General features: G+C 38.6%; 2 protein-coding genes across 2 annotated transcripts; both read right to left on the bottom strand.

Annotated features, from left to right (window-relative positions):
- Positions 1–335: 335 nt before the first annotated feature.
- LOC115417507 (granzyme G-like) lies at positions 336–2747 on the bottom strand. Its single transcript, XM_030131464.1, has 5 exons — positions 2677–2747; positions 1761–1920; positions 1370–1502; positions 1002–1220; positions 336–916 (listed from the first exon to the last, which is right to left on the bottom strand). The coding sequence occupies exons 1-5, from the start codon at positions 2720–2722 to the stop codon at positions 692–694; spliced, it is 783 nt and encodes a 260-aa protein (XP_029987324.1). The 5' UTR covers positions 2723–2747; the 3' UTR covers positions 336–691.
- Positions 2748–13363: 10616 nt separating this feature from the next.
- Positions 13364–16955, bottom strand: LOC115417575 (granzyme G-like). Its single transcript, XM_030131596.1, has 5 exons — positions 16910–16955; positions 16482–16641; positions 15900–16038; positions 13609–13824; positions 13364–13522 (listed from the first exon to the last, which is right to left on the bottom strand). Exons 1-5 carry the CDS (start codon positions 16953–16955, stop codon positions 13364–13366), a joined length of 720 nt encoding a protein of 239 aa, XP_029987456.1.
- Positions 16956–17018: the final 63 nt, after the last annotated feature.

Raw genomic sequence — 17018 nt, forward strand, 5'->3', positions numbered from 1 at the left:
TAGAATAGAGTATTTGTCATTGTAACATCTACTCTCTTTACTCCAACATTGCATTTCCACAACAATAATTTAACGTTTTGTGTCTTTATGAAATCATACAACTATAGTGTTGCCATACATAGAAACAGACTAATTATCCTAATAATCAGTAAGCGCAAATTGTGTTGAGGCCACTGAGTTGTAGCATATGAAACCCATGACACACATTCGGTTGATGAAATGCTAAAAGATTCTCTGTTTATTGGCTGGACTTTCTCATGGTTGGACAATGATTTAGGTCTCCAACAATAAGAGTAAAATGTTCAAAACCCATATCTATATGTTTATGTTTTTTGACAAGACCACCGAAGAGAAGAACTACATCAGACCATAAAGACTGATTGACTCACAGGTCGTTTATTTCCACCAACAGTGTAACCCTGTCCTGTATGTGTCTCATCTGTACCGTCGGACATATTGCAATTCCACTCTGTTGTAAATATGTATATAGTAATTTGAGTTTTTATTTATTTCTTCTTCTTCTTCTTCTTCTTCTTCTTCTTCTTCTTATTATTATTATTATTATTATTATTATTTTATACTTTGTCTTCTGCACAATCTTTCTGCATGCACATGTTTTCTTGCACTTTATTCTGTCGCTGCCTTGATCTTTGAAAATACCCATTGTGGGTTCAATAAAGTCTAATCTAATCTAATCTGCATCTGGCTCAGGAACCGTGGGTTTCAAAGCTCCACACCAGTATGACTTGAATATTGTGTCTGACACAGTTGTCATGATGGACTCAATCCAGTCTCTGTAGTCAAGAATCTTGGTATAATGATGCACCTTCAGGCCCCCTTGGGTGTCCACATAGGTGGCAGACACCACCCCATAAGCCTTTCCGTTTTCACAGACCAGTGGAGCACCTGCATCTGCCTGGAAGGACAAACAGTAATGATTCAACAGGAATGAAACTGTTGCTCTGACAGACCAGAACTCATTGACCAATAAATGTACATACTTCACCAGGTCCCTGTTCTCCCTCAGAACAGTAAGACTCGTCCATTTTGCATGACATGGAGTGAAGTAGAGTTACACTGACTTCCCTGAGATAAGTAGCCATAGAGGCTGTCACATGGAATCCCCACCCAGAGATGATGCATGATTTTGGAGCAGGATCAAAATCATCTGCAACATCAACTGGTCTCACATTGGAGTTCAATGTTACCTTGGATTTTAACTTGAGGTTCAGAAAAGACAGATAAAAAAACAACAACATACATACTGTAAGATTCAGAAAATATGGACAAAAGGCCTCTGTTTAATGAGAGATGGAAAATGAAATAAAAACATAATGAAATCACAAAGAAACCTAGATCTTTTACTTACCTCAAGTAACATTATGTTATGTTTAAAATCCTTGCTGTCGAAATCTGGGTGTGGAAATGCGTTTTCCACATCTATGATCTGAACATTTTTTTGGTTATAGAAACTGTGAAGTCCTAAAAAGACTCTGTAGGATCTGAAATGAGAAAACTGGTCATGAATAACTTATACAAACCAGCAATTACATGAAATAATTATCAAAACAATTAAATGAAATGTATCAAACAGCAAGCAGTCATGAAGCATAGTACCCAAATGAATACTATTGCATCATTTTTTCAGGATGTGACTTGATTTTTTTAAAATATGAGGATAGAGGCATTAAGTTCTGGTCCATTAAGTTCAGAACTTAAAGCACCTTCCCCATCAAGAACATGGAGTAATTTAGACAAACCTGGCATCACAAGTGGCTGAAGTCATCACAAAATGCTCATTTAGAAGGAAACCACCACAGTATGTAGTTCTACCATCTACTAGAATCTTCTCAACAAGCACCATGTATGGTCTACTATGTGGCACAGCCTCACGACCTTCATGTACTGCCTCTGTATGAACTGTAAGCAACAACAATAAATAAATAAGTAAATAAATAAGTAAGTAAGTAAGTGAATAAATCAATCAATCAATCAATCACGCAAAAATGAATAAGTTTTGAATTTTAACCCAAACAAGTTTTAAAAAACAGTTTGACCTTTTATAGCATGAAGTGCAAAGTGTGCATATTATGCTCACCTGGATACCTCAAGGTATAAAGTTATGTATAAGAGATAAATATAGCTTCAAATGTACATTTACTTTACAGTTTTCATTTCTTAGTGAACCAGCATTTCTCTACATGACTTATTACCTCTGCCAAGGAGGTTATGTTTTTGCCGGCGTTGGTTTGTCTGTCTGTCCGTGTGCAAGATAACTCAAAAAGTTATGGACGGATTTGGATGAAAATTTCAGGAAATGTTGATACTGGCACAAGGAACAAATGATTAAATTTTGGTGGTGATTGGGGGGGACCGATCTGCCTTTGAGGAGGTCTGCACTCTCCGACCGCTTTTCTAGTTGTAACCCTTTATATTTTCAGCTGCAACGTTTGCCTCGAGCCACAACAACAAATTCTTGAAAAAGAAAACACATACAAAAATGCTATCTCTTTGTAGAAAATTAAAAAGATTTAAAACTATGTAATACCTTTACTCATATACATGTACAAGCTGCAGGGTCCTTTGCTTCACTATTCCAAGGTCATCATTGCAGGCTATGGTATCTAGTGTCAGAAAGTACATTTTACAAATGTATAAACTCTTCTAATAACTTACCAGTCATTGCCAGTATGAATATCACCAGTTCACAGCGATTATGCATGGTGAGGTGAGTGGAGCAGCTGAAGAGTTACAGACTCAGCCTTTACATATGAGAGGAAGGGAAGTGTTGGGTGAGTTTAGAAATGCACATCACATGACCTAAAACCAACACTGGCACCTTTGTCATCTTCTTAATGTCACAAATATTTTATTTTCATAGCAGAGGTTTTTCAGTTTAGACAGTTGTAGAATAAATAAGAAGTGGTTTATGGTGTATGAGGTTGGATGTATTTGTATCTTCACACTGCATATATGTACATGATTTAACTCAAATTGGAAAAAATAAATAAAAGGATGTAGGATAGCTGGGGAAACTGTTGAAGAAAGCTGGATCAGTGTTTAAGGAGAAACTGGGTAAGTGCAGGAGAGAAACACACAAAGTGGAGAACACCTCTGTCAACCCTATCATCGTCTTCACCACTGTCACATCCTTGTCTGCTCTGCTCTGCTCTCTCTCTCTCTCTCTCTCTCTCTCTCTCTCTCTCTCTCTCTTAGCCACATCTCCCAATCAGACTAACTCCATTCACCTGTGTCCTCAGCTGAAGCCCATTAGGCTGGGCATATATATTCACCCCTTTTGCTCTCTGTCATTTGCCAGATTGTTTCTACCCAGTGTGGGACTTTCCAGTGTTTGTTTTTGTCTGATTCTTGATCCTGATCCTGATCCTGACCGTCCCTGAGCTGTTCCGCCTGCCGCCTGGATTTTCACCCGCCTGCCTATCTGACCATGTCTGCCTGTCTCAGCCCGGTAACCTACCCAGTGGTGGCACCAAGGGGGGGCATGGGGGGACAAATGCCCCCCCAGTCACAACCTTTGCCCCCCCAGTTGCCCCCCCACCCAGATTTGGGCAAATCTTTTTGAAAATTCGGGCAATAAAGAAATATGAAAAATCCGTCAATGAAAGCATACATAACACATTTTGATACGCTTATAATAAAACCAGGTAGACAGTCCCCAGACAATAAATTATACTTGTATCTTTTGTGATATTGGAAACCTATTTCCTTTCAAATACACCGCATATTATAACTGCATTCTCTTCAAGAAGAGACTGAAGAGTAGGTCTAACATGCAGATGTTGTTTCTTATGAATAATATAGTTCTAGGTTCATAATGACATGTGTGCCTTCAGTCCTGGAATGGATAAATACCTCCGCTTGTATTGCATTCATCTTTCTTCTACATAAGAAATGTAAAGCAGAGAATTAGCACGAGTAGCATATGGGCTAGTTTTTTATGTTTTGAACCCACCTATTGACTACAAATAGTTTTGTTAGCTGTTCAGGTCTGTTTTATCACTCAATTTAAATTTCTGCTAGAAGATTATAGCGGTCGGTATGACAGTGTACCTAAGCCTACAGATATTGTCAGTGATTATATACATGTGCATGTAGTGGAAGCCATTGTATACATACGTTTTGTTTGATGAGTTGGTTTGGGTATTAGTTTTATTTTGCTTTCAACATTTATTAACTTGCATACATTGGCATTGCTGTTTGTTTGCTTCATGTTTTTCTGATGTGTTTAGAGAAATATGTGAAGGTAGATTGTACCTATTAAATAATCAGAGCAGAAAGTCTGAGTTGTTCATGCTGTGGTTTTTAACAAATACCTTGAATACATTTAGTACTACCTGATTTTATCAAAAATTACCCTCTATATAAAGTATAACAGATAGGCTATACATTATATAAGCTGCTAAAGTGCAAAGCGTTAATTTTTTTGCCCGCCCCCCAACATTTTCTTTGCCCTCCAGTTGCCCCCCCCACTTTTAAAATCCTGGTGCCGCCACTGAACCTACATGCCTTTATTTGATCACGTCTCTTCGCCTGATCCCTGGATGACCGACCTGCCTTCCATCTCTGACCACGTCTCCTGTCTTCGTCCCTTTGGCTTCGTTTGGATATACTGGTTACCGAGCCCTCGCCTGTCCCAGACTCTCCTGCTGCCTGCCCCTTGTCTGTTGCTTGTTTGTTGGACAACAAAGACTGGTCATACTGAGCCCCTGTATCTGCTCTTGGGTCCTCTGTTGTACTCGTTACAACCACATTCTGACCAACAACGAAATCAGAATCATGTTTATTGGTTATGTAAGTAAATGCAGTTCACATTACCAGGAATTTGCATAGAGTAAAAAAAATAAATAAATAAATAAACAAGTAAGATAGAGAATAATGATGTAGAGCAGTGTTTTTCTTTTTTTCCCACTATATTTATTGAACATTTTCAATGAACACGACAGACATATCAATTTGTAGCAGTCAATGCACAATCAAGAGTGACATATCTGACTGTCAACACCCATCCCTTCCCACCCACCCACCCAACCCAACCCACAGGCCAAAGGAAAAAAACAAAACAAAACAATACAAAAAAAAAAAAAAAAAAAAAAAAAAACAAATAATGATAAAGGAACTCAAATCATAAAAGTAAAAAAAAATTAGTATAGTACACAGAAATAAAAGAAAGGAAAAGACTACACATAGTTTCTCATTCCCTCTATTCCACTCCTTTCCCCTCTTTCTCCATGATGCTTAATCATCTATATTCTGAGGAAAATTTAAAGAATTGAAATACCGTAAAAATGGATCCCAAGTGGTATGAAATAATTTAATTGAGCCTCTAAGAGAAAATCTCAACTTTTCAACCTTAAGATTGTAAAGCACCTCATGTACCCACCGGATATGTGAAGGGGGATGGGAGACCTTCCAATTAAGTAGAATCAACCTTCGGGCTAAGAGTGTGGTAAATGCTATAGCCCGCTTCAGCGCTTTTGGTAGATTTGAAGCAGGAGAAACACCAAAAATTTCTGCGATAGGATTAGGAGCAACAAAAAAACCATATGCTTCAGTTAGGTTGTGAAATATTTCTGCCCAAAATGGTCCCAAGTTAGGACATGCCCAGAACATATGTGAGTGATCGGCAGGAGAGAGATGACATCGGCCACATTCGTCACTTACAGAAGGAAAAATCTTGGCTAATCGTGAGTTAGTGTAGTGAATCTTGTGAATAACCTTACATTGAATTAATCTATGCCTAGCACAAATCGAAGACAGGTGAACAAGGCTCAGTGCGGAATTCCACTGTTGCTCTGTGATTGAAATACTAAGACTCTCTTCCCATTCAGTTTTAAGTGCATCTGAAAATGTTAATGTTTCTAACCATATAAGTTTGTAAATTATTGAAATACACCCTCTAATGGTAGGGTCAACAGAAAGAAGAGAATCTAATAGGGTTTCTGGAGGACGATTCGGAAAATGTGGAAATAATTTCTTCACATAATCCCGGACTTGAAAAAAACGGAAAAAATTATGGCTTGGAAGGTGATACTTAACAGACAATTGGTCAAAGGAGGAGAATACATCGTCAATATGCAAATCCATAATTGACTTAATCCCGTTATCATGCCAGATTTTAAATCCCTTGTCTTGAGATGGTCCAAACATACAATTTCTAAACACTGATGTCAGGGCAGAAGGGCTCAAAAGGCCAAGCTGCTTCCTGAACTGATTCCATATTTTCAGAGAAGTTGAGGCAACAGGACAACCAATTAAGCGTGGAAGGGGAAACTGTGAACACAGGATAGAACGAAAAGAGAATTGAGAAGACGTTTTCTCCAAATGCACCCAGACCGGAGCAGAATCTTCCTCATCAATCATCCAAAATAGCATTTTCTGTACATTCGCAGCCCAATAGTAATACCTAAAGATCGGAAGGGCAAACCCTCCTCTCTCTTTAGGAGACTGTAAAACCGATCTGCGAATTCTTGCTGGTTTACCAGCCCACAGAAAGGTTGAAACAATCTTATCTAATCTAACAAAAAAGGATTTACTAAGAAATATTGGGAGGTGCTGAAACATATAAAGAAACCTGGGGAGAACCACCATCTTCACCAAGCCAATTCGCCCCGCAAGCGAAATAGGCAGAGTTGACCAGCGAGCAACGTCAGCCTCTGTCTTCTCTATCAAAGGGGTCAGATTCACGTGATACAGGTCTGAAAAAGAAGGTGTAATTTGGATGCCTAAATATCGAAAACCATTGCTTGACCAACGAAATGGAACTATTGTGGGAGAAAGCGATTTAGCAAGTGCATTGACAGGCATGAGTTCGCTTTTTTGGTAATTAAGTTTATAACCCGATATGCTGCCGTATTCATTTAGAACATTTAAAATCATAGGAAAAGAAGAAATAGGGTCTGAAACGTAAAGAAGAAGGTCGTCCGCATATAACGAGACCTTGTGAGTTGTGTCATGTCTCGTTATACCTTTAAAGGAGGCCTCTGAACGTAACCAGATGGCCAGGGGCTCAATAGCCAAGAAAAACAACAAAGGGGACAGGGGACAGCCCTGTCTGGTACCACGGCATAAAGGAAAGGAAGGGGAGAGTGTATCATTCGTCCGAATTGAAGCCCGTGGCGAAGAGTAGAGAAGTCTCACCCAGTCAACAAAGGCCCTACCCAGTCCAAATTTGGTCAACACATTGTACAGGAAGTCCCACTCCACCCTGTCGAAGGCCTTCTCAGCGTCGAGAGACACAACAACTTCAGGCACTGCAGCCCCAGGGGTGGTGATAATATTTAAAAGCCTCCTGGTGTTACATGAGGATTGCCTATTTGGCATGAAACCAGTCTGATCCAGATCTATGATTAGGGGCAGAACCTGCTGTAAGCGTGATGCCAGAACCTTTGTCAAAATCTTAAAATCAACATTCAGCAAAGATATTGGTCTATAGCTGCTACATGATAAAGGGTCTTTATCCTTCTTAAGAAGCAGGGAGATTGTGGCCTCCGACAGAGTGTTGGGTAGTCGACCACGAGAAAAGGCCTCATTATACATATCTTTAAGAAAAGGGCTGAGTAAAGGAGAAAAAGCTCTGTAGTATTCTGTGGTAAAGCCATCAGGACCTGGTGACTTGCCACTTTGAAGGGAGCTTATGGCCTCTTGGACTTCTAGAATAGTAATGGGCGTGCCTAGCATTTCTGCTGATTCTTCTGTTATGCGAGGAAAGTTTATCATGTCTAGTATATTATCTGGGGGAGGTGGACAGTCTGATGTATAAAGAGCAGTATAAAACTCTACAAAGGCATTATTTATGCTGTTAGGGTCAGTGAGAACTATACCCAAGTTAGATCTTATTACTGGTATAATTCTAGATGATGCCTCAGCACGAGCTTGATATGAAAGAAGCTTACCGGCCTTGTCTCCCGATTCATAAAAATGCTGTCTAGATTTAAGTAGGGTAGCTCTAACAGCTGTAGTAGAGATCAAGTCAAGTTCTGTCTGTAAAGAGAGTCGTTTTTTATAAAGATCAGGGTCAGGACTGGCAGCGTACTGTTGGTCAACTTCCTTAATTTCCACCAGAAGCTGATTAATGCGGGAAGTCTCATTTTTCTTCTTATTGGAAACAAAGGAAATAAGTTGGCCTCTAATGTAGGCTTTGGACGCCTCCCAAAGACTACTTCTACTTATACCCTGCACATCATTTAATTCAAAAAATAAGGAGAGTTGTCAATGCAAGAATTCTCTATAGTTTTCCTCAGCTAAAAGAACAGAATTAAATCTCCATTGTTTAATCAAGGCTGGTCGAAAGGGCAATGCTAAATCAAGAGAGACCGGTGCATGATCTGATATTGCAATGGTATGATAATCAGTGGAAACTATTTTGGGTAAAAGTCTGACATCTAAGAGAAAGAAATTGATCCGGGAATAAGAACGATGGACATGTGAGAAAAACGAGAAAGCTTTAGACATTGAGAATTTATGCCTCCACGGGTCAGTGAGCCCAAACTGTTGGGACAGAGTAAGTAACGTCTTTGCCGCCTTTGTGAGAGGAGCAGGTTTGTTAGAGGATCTATCCAATAAAGGGTCTTGTACCAGATTAAAATCACCTCCCACAATTATATGGTGATTTTCAACGTCCGGGAAAGAGGAGAAGAGCTTTGACATAAAAATACTGTCATCCCAATTAGAACCATAAACACAAACAAAAAGAAATGGCATCTCCCGAAGTCGCCCAGAAACCATAACATATCTACCATTTGGGTTCAAAACTGATTTCTCCAATATAAAAGGAAGGCCTTTACGGATAATTATGGGAGCCCCCCTGGCTTTAGCATTAAATGTTGAGTGAAAAATGTTCCCAACCCAGTGTTTTTTAATTCGTGTAACATATTTATTGAGCATGTGAGTCTCCTGGATGAAATAAATATCACCTTTGAGCTGGTCTAAATGGGTCATTACACGTTGCAATTTAATAGTGTTTCCCATTCCCTTCACATTCCATGAAACAAGTCTAAGTGTGGTACTTGCGGCTGCCATACATTGTGTCGTTTACAGAAATGAGGAAAGGAAGAGTTGAGCCTTCCTTGGGAATCTGAGGAAGCAAGGTGGGCATGACAAGTTTCTGAAAAAGTAGAATGAGAAAAAGAAACAGAAAAGAAAGAACAAAAAAAAAAAAAAAACCCAATGGCCGAAAAAACCCCATACATACATAAAAATCCAGTGTCCATTGCACAAAGATGTTAAACACACCTGTAGAGCTTCCAACTTAGGTCGAAGTTCCAAAAGTCCCAGTCCCCGACATTAGGGTATCCCGATAATGGTCATGAAAGTCCGAAACTGTTTATAAAGGTTTCTTAGGAATGAAAACAGAACACTTATATCTAATCTATTAAACCGAAAAAAATATACACATCTTTCAATGTTCAACAGAAGTAACCAATGATAGTTATAGTCTACATAAGTAGAAGAAGGTAACAAAAAAATCAAAAAAGGTAAAAAGAAATATAGATATATACAAATACACATATATCCTTAAAGTTATCTTTTTTTTCCCCTTTAAAAATGAAAAAGAAAAGAAAAAAAAATTACAGAAGATTGTTTCAAAATTATAGTCTATGTAAAACAATAGAAAATAGCTTACTTTCCATGCAAAAGAAAAATATACAAAATAAATTTGGAAGAAAAAAAAGAAATTATCTATAGAATAGAAAATTAAACAAGTATTCATGAGAAAATATATTTATATCTATATGTACATATCCATCCCAATCCCTTCTGAATGAACAGTTATAGAGTGCAACAAGGCGCATTTACATGTAGACTCACTTCCATGAAATAAGTGGACATATACCAACTAGAAAGGCAAAGAACCAGCTTTCAAATTGACAGAGTAAACCCGTGTAAAGACCTTCAACAATAGTTTCAATCGCAGTGTAATTACCGTTTCAAACAGTCTAACTGCAACTGAACATGTCTCCTTCGAGTAACCATAGATACAAAAGTCACTTCACTTCTGATTCACCTTGATCACGTTGGCGAGACGCTAACTTCACGGCTTCTTTCAAGGAGGAGAGATGCTTCTTTGATCCATCTTCGAGCACAACAAATAGCCTAGCTGGGTATCTCACGGCAGGCTTGTAGCCCAACTCGTACAGCCTCTTCATCACGTCTCGGTATTGGCTGCGTTGTTCCAAGACCTCCGGAGCGTAGTCCTCGAAGATGTGAATGGACGCGCCTTTGTATTTCAGTTTGCCTCGCAGTTGTCGTGCTGCCCGCACCACCAGCTCCCGGGTTTGGAAGTGATGGAAACAAATCACAACTTGCCGCGGTCTACCGGAGGATGTTAGCCGAGCGGGTTGCGCACGGTGGGCCCTGTCAAGCTCCGGGGGCGACGACAAAATGTCCGCACCAAACACTTCGAAAAGTAGCTGAGAGAAGAAGGCGGTTGGTCTCGTTTGGTCCTCAGTCTGCTCTGGCAAACCAATGATTCTCACATTATTACGGCGGCTTCGTCCGGAAAGGTCGATTAGCTTAGCCTTTAGCTTAACATTCTCCTCAGCTATTGCTGCTAGCTCGGCTCGTGCATCGGATAACTCTTGGCTGGTAACGTTCGCAAACTGTTCCAGACTGGTGATGCGCTCCTCATGGTCATCGACAGTGGTCTGGACAGTACGAAGATTTGCCTCATACCTCGTATAGGTGTCCTTGATCTCAGTCAACAGTTCACTTTTCATCTCAGCTAGCTTAGCAGTTAGCACGGCTGTAAAGGTGTTAACATTAGCCGCATCTTCTCGTTCCTGGTCGTCCTTTTTTGTTTTTGGAGGCATGGTTCGGCCACAATACCGTATATGAAGGGCAAAAAAATAGTTCAGGGGGTGAGTGACCAGGTAGAAGTTATAAAGTTCGGGGAGCGTTGCGAAACACATCTGCTCCATTAAACCGCCCAGCCGCTAGAGCAGTGTTTTTCAACCTTGGGGTCGGGACCCCACGTGGGGTCACCTGGAATTCAAATGGGGTTACCTGAAATTTCTAATAATTGATGAAAATAAATCAATAAAGACGTACTAAGAAATTATATGGTGAGTTTAGACAGACAATCACAACACATAATAGACATGACAAACTCTGAAGCACTGCGGTACTGTTTATCTTTCAAATGTTCATTGTGGTCAGTTTCAGATGCTGCAGCTTATTCATAATTCATAATTTGAGTTCTTGTTTGTTCAGTATTAATTGTCAGCCTTGTAAATCCAAGCTGGACTGACTGTACATATCCTGACCAAGGAAAATAAAATTCTCACTTTGTGCAGCAATCTACACCTGGCTTTACTGCCTCCATCCATAATAATATACATTATATAGATTAAATGGCATCTAAAATTAACTTTTATTTGCAACATAGTATAGCAAACTATTACATGATCAAAAACAAATTAATATTAGCAAAAAATGTCTCCATTTTGAATGTCTGGGGTCGCTGGAAATTTGTGATGTTAAAATGGGGTCACGAGTCAAAAAAGGTGGGGAACCACTGAATTAATCTTTGTCTCAGTGCAAGTGTGTCTGAAAAAAGATAAGTGGCCTCCCTTCTTTTTTAGAAAAAACTTTGTGTTCTTTTTTAGTTCCTAAACTTTTTGCTACAATGGAACATAATTTTAGATGTTTATAGCATAATACAATGTACATCACTGTGATAAAAAGTGAAAAAAAAAAGATCATGAGTCTATGTATTCCTGTAGATATGTGTTTGACCCCAGTGATAAGGTGCTGAGCTGGAAAAATTTGAAAATGACCCTTAGAAGTGCTTGAAAAGTGCTTGAATTTGATCTTGAAAAATGTGTACGAACCCTGTAGATAACTAGAGCAGAGGAAGGGAGACTGTCCACCAGTGGCGATTTCTCATAGACTGCAGTGGAAGCCCGGCTTCCCCTAAAATTATGAGAATTAAATGGTTAAATCTGTTCGGTTGTGTTGACATTTTATTGACTACAAATGTGTTAGAACATGTTCATCTCACAGATGAGTTTGTTCAGAATCAGTTTTATTCCAAATCAGTGGACTGGATGTTGTTCACTTCTCCTCCATTCCCGTATCTCTGTTTTCTCATCCATCTCTGCTCAGTGCATTTGTCCGAAGACTGCGGGCATCTCTGGGCTTCAATGGACTGAGTGGAACAGTTTTTTTCATTGCCTCTAAACTGGACGCTAATTGGATAAATGCCACGATGTTGTCCCGCCCCCGGACGCCAGGCGTCTCTGGGGGTGAATGGAGCTGTGGGCGGAGCTCGGCCGGGCTGGACGCCAGAATCCCACGTGCTGATTGGAGGATCGGTCAAAAGGCTGAATCCCGTTTGATTGACAGCTATTTTCAGATTTACTCCTTCACTGACACAGTTCAGTTTAATACCATCGCACATTCTGCTGTGACATCGAGAGAGAAACCACTACGAAATTACTCGTTCATTTCTTGCACTGTAAATAAAACACACTCATTGTACTTCCTTGTTTCAATTTAACATAATTTCAGCGTTTTCTTGTTTCAGTTCCATAATTTAATCATTTCTTGTTCGAGTTTAATATCGTTTTGTAGATAGTTAAATCAATCAAACTGTCGGCTAGGTCGCAGTGAAAGGAGCATCTGTAGTTTAAAAAGGCTGAAGTCTTACACTCACAACACAATGGGCCAAGGCCGTCTGAGCAGCCCAGCTCTGCTGGACATTCAGAGGACACTGGTCCAGTCCTGGAAAAGACGCCTACTGGTACGATAAGGTCACTGAGCATTTTCTTAAAAAGGAACGGAGGGACGAATGTATGTTTAAATAACTTGACCAATTTTTTTTTTTTTTTTTGATGTAAGCCGACAATGAGCTTCCCCTGTCTGAAAGACGACCAGCCGCCACTGCTGTCCACAATTACCCAGCAGGCTCAGGGACAGTGACACGTTTATTGTCTGTACAGCTCAGAGAGATGAAGAGAAAAAGTGAAACAAAGTTCTTTGTTTTCTTGATTTAAAAAAAAATAATTAAAAAATGTGCTTCCATATTCCTGTGGACGAATATAACTGATCTGTATCTGCAAACTGTGATGTCTAAAAATGCACTTCCATAGGTTGTTTTCTTGTTCAGTGGGTAATAAATAACCCCGTGGTAAAACACACACCACATCAAAAATACTTACTTTATTAAGGAAATTGAAAGCACAATGCAGAGTAACTTCTAGTTTTACAATTTTCAGATCTTTGTTTCTAAGCTCGACAAAATTAAAATGTATAATAGAAGTAGTAGTAGTATTCATTCTAGCATTTCTAAAAATAGGAAGTCTGATATTCTGCGTGCATTGAACACATTGGCATGTTTAAGCTTTTACAATGAGCAAAACACGTTTTCTACTGAGGATGTGGAACCACTGATGTCGGGAATACGAGAATAACTACTGAATCTTGAGCCATCAATATAGAATTGGAAAGCTGCCACTCCATAGGCCTTTCCATTTTCACAGACCAGTGGACTACCTCCATCTCCCTGTAAGGACACACACAGAAATGGTTTAATAAGTGCCACAATAAACCACAAGTCATGTGTCTATTGTGTTCTGTAACTACACTTACCTCAACAGGTCCTCCTTCATCAGCAGAACAGTAAAATTCTGCACACACGCTCTTTTGTATCAGCGTTACATTGACTTCCCTGAGTGTCAAAGACATGTATCCAGTCGTGTTATGACGTCCCCAGCCAGAGACGATACATGATTTAGGAGCAGGATCATCCAGGTCTGCCAGAGCGATTGGTTTCACATAGTTGTTGAATTTTGCCTTGGAGCTTAACTTGAGAAAAAAGTTCAGAAAAGATGGTAAAAAAAATCAGATTTAATTTGAAAAATGCATTAAAACAGCAACAACAACAACATAATAATAATAATAATAATAATAATAATAATAATTAGAAGCACTCGGAGAGTGCAGACCTCCACCAAGGCATATCAGTGCCCCCACCCCCGATCACCACATCACCACCAAAATTTAATCATTTGTTCCTTGCAAGGTTATAATAGTTTTGGATTTTTAATTATAGTTTAGTTTTAATTAGTTTTGACTTTTTTTTCTCTTATTCAGTTAGTTTTAATTAGTTTTTAGAGCAGGTTTGTTAGTTTTTATTAGTTATCGTTTTTTTCTGAATGCTTAGTTTTAGTTTAGTTTAGTTTAGTTTTAGTATTAGTTTTAGTTATTTCATATATTTTATCTTCCTCATCATCCTATTCAAAGAAATTAGTGAGGCGTGGATATGGGCTACCCTGGACACTTTATTTGGGGGTCGGGTTAGGGCGGCTCATGGACTGAGCAGAGACACAATGTACCGTACAATGTATAAATTCCCTATAGCAGGTTGAGGTGGGGTGCAATCCATACACAACGTCACTTTCGTGAAACAATGCGAAGATGTGCAAAGCATGAGAGGAGATGCACAATGCAGCCAGCAGTTAAAGCAGATAGAAACATATATAAACCAGCTAACCAGCAGTTAAAGCAGATAGAAACATATATAAACCAGCTAACCAGCAGTTAAAGCAGATAGAAACATATATAAACCAGCTAACCAGCAGTTAAAGCAGATAGAAACATATATAAACCAGCTAACCAGCAGTTAAAGCAGATAGAAACATATATAAACCAGCTAACCAGCAGTTAAAGCAGATAGGAACATATTATAAACCAGCTAACCAGCAGTTAAAGCAGACAGAAACATATATAAACCAGCTAACCAGCAGTTAAAGCAGATAGAAACATATATAAACCAGCTAACCAGCAGTTAAAGCAGATAGGAACATATTATAAACCAGCAGTTAAAGCAGATAGGAACCTATTATAAACCAGCTAACCAGCAGTTAAAGCAGACAGAAACATATACAAACCACTTATAAACATATATAACCCAGTTCCTCATCAGTAAACCACACCTTAGCAGATATCTCATATCTTAATCATCTCCAGTTCCATTATTAGCCAACTTTGCTTCAGTTCAGTTCAGCTAGCTGTTGCTAGTAACATCAAACGTTTTTTAACATTCTAACAGGTTCCATACCTCTGTAATTGGATTAGTTTTGATCCTCCTCTTTTCTCCTCTTCTAAACTGTGCAGTTCAGGGCTTGGAAGGCCTTTTCATGGTGATAAACTCTCCAGTTTTAACCTGGATGCTAGTCCTGTTTGACTCTGTACTTTAGCTCAGCTCTGTCTGTCACTCACGCGCACACACACGGTACGCCCAAAAAAAAAAAAAAAGAAAAAAAAAAAAAAACCCGACCCATGTATCACTACAGTAAACCCCAGACAGGACTGTGCTGCTGTGTCCCAGCTTTAGTCTGTATGTTCCAGGTAGAGTGTGGACCAGAAGAAGACTGGAAACCACCAGTGAGCAGACATGACAGACTGTGTAGTGTCGTATGGTGTCACCAGCTCAAACTGCTGAAGTGGAATAAATTAATTTCATATCAATCCGACATTGACAGAAACGAAAACGAAGGGAATTGTATCCATAATTTTTATACGTTTTAGTTAGTTTTGTAAGCTCACAATACAGTTTCAGTTAGTTATCGTTTTTTTTTCTTTTAATTAGAGTTTTAATTTATTTCAGTTAACGAAAATGTTTTTTCAATTTTAGTTTTCGTCATTTCGTTCGTTTTCGTTAACGATAATAACCTTGGTTCCTTGTGCCAGTATCAACATTTCATGAAATTTTCATCCAAATCCGTCCATAACTTTTTGAGTTATCTTGCACACAGACAGACAAACAGACAGACAAACCAACGCCAACAAAAAGATAACCTCCTTGGCGGAGGTAATAATCATCATCATCAACATGAAAAATGTCTCAACTTTATAATTATTATTATTAATTTTTTTACCTTCAGTAGCATCATTTGATTGTCAGAATTCTCATCTTTGTATCTTTTTTGTAGAAATGATTGCTTTGTAGATATAATCTGTGTGACTGATTTATTTTGGATTCCAACATTATGAAGTCCTAGCATGACATTGTAGGACCTGAAATGATTAACAAAAAGCAATAGAATAAAGTTACAAATTAAAGAAAATAAACTTTTAAGAGACCTGAATTTATTTTATATCACAAAAGTATGATGGAAGTGTTTCAATATCTGGACTGAAAGCACCACTGGATTTTATGACGCACCTTCTCTGTCAGGTTTTAGTCAAATTTGGCATAACAAATATATAAAGTAGGCAATTAAATAAAATGTAATATTACAATCAAACTGTTATGAAGCATACTTATTTCTCAAATTAATTATACATATATATATATATATATATATATATATATATATATATATATATATATATATATATATATATATTTTATTTTTTTCACAATATGAGGACAAAGACAGAGACGTTAAGTTGTTGTTCATGAAGTTCAGAAAATGAAGCACCTTCGCTGTCAGGAACATGAAGTATTTTAGACAAACCTGGCTTCACAATAGGCTGCAGTCATCACAAAATCCTCATTCAGAAGGAAACCACTACAGTACTTAGTTTTACCATTTGGCATCATCCTCTCCAATAGCACCATGTACGGTCTGCTATGTGGCACAGCCTCACGACCTCCATATATCGCTTCGGTGTGAACTGTAAACCACAAAAATATAAATACATACAACAGATTCATCCTAGTGAACAATAAAATACAGTCTTTACTGCACAACATTTGACAGTTTTTCTTAGTGGCACAGCGAACCAATATCAAAAAGGGAAAGGATTAAAACATGAAAAGAGACTTCATGCCATATATTTACTAATGCACATGTCTTTACACACAACACATATTCTAACTTCTCCTGACACCCAGTGTCAAAAAGTGACTTGTGTAAATGTGTAAACTTTCCAAACAACTTACCGGTCATTGCCAATAAGAGAATTACCAGTTCACAGTGGATATGCATGATGAGATGAGAGCTGAGCTACTGAAGACTTCACAGATTCAGCCTTTAAATGTGTGAGCACAT

The sequence above is a fragment of the Sphaeramia orbicularis genome, chromosome 4 (assembly GCF_902148855.1).
Source record: "Sphaeramia orbicularis chromosome 4, fSphaOr1.1, whole genome shotgun sequence".
In the NCBI taxonomy this organism is placed as follows: Eukaryota; Metazoa; Chordata; class Actinopteri; order Kurtiformes; family Apogonidae; genus Sphaeramia; species Sphaeramia orbicularis.

Bases quoted from the DNA above. Each gene is read 5' to 3' on its own strand.
- LOC115417507 (XM_030131464.1), bottom strand. From the start codon at position 2,722: ATGCATAATCGCTGTGAACTGGTGATATTCATACTGGCAATGACTG. The intron at 1,503-1,760 runs GTTTGTCTAAAT...TTCTCATTTCAG, and splicing joins TCAGCCACTTGTGATGCCAG to ATCCTACAGAGTCTTTTTAG. The intron at 917-1,001 runs GTATGTACATTT...TTGTCCTTCCAG, and splicing joins GAGAACAGGGACCTGGTGAA to GCAGATGCAGGTGCTCCACT.
- LOC115417575 (XM_030131596.1), bottom strand. From the start codon at position 16,955: ATGCATATCCACTGTGAACTGGTAATTCTCTTATTGGCAATGACCG. The intron at 16,039-16,481 runs GTTTGTCTAAAA...TAATCATTTCAG, and splicing joins GCAGCCTATTGTGAAGCCAG to GTCCTACAATGTCATGCTAG. The intron at 13,523-13,608 runs GTAAGTGTAGTT...GTGTCCTTACAG, and splicing joins ATGAAGGAGGACCTGTTGAG to GGAGATGGAGGTAGTCCACT.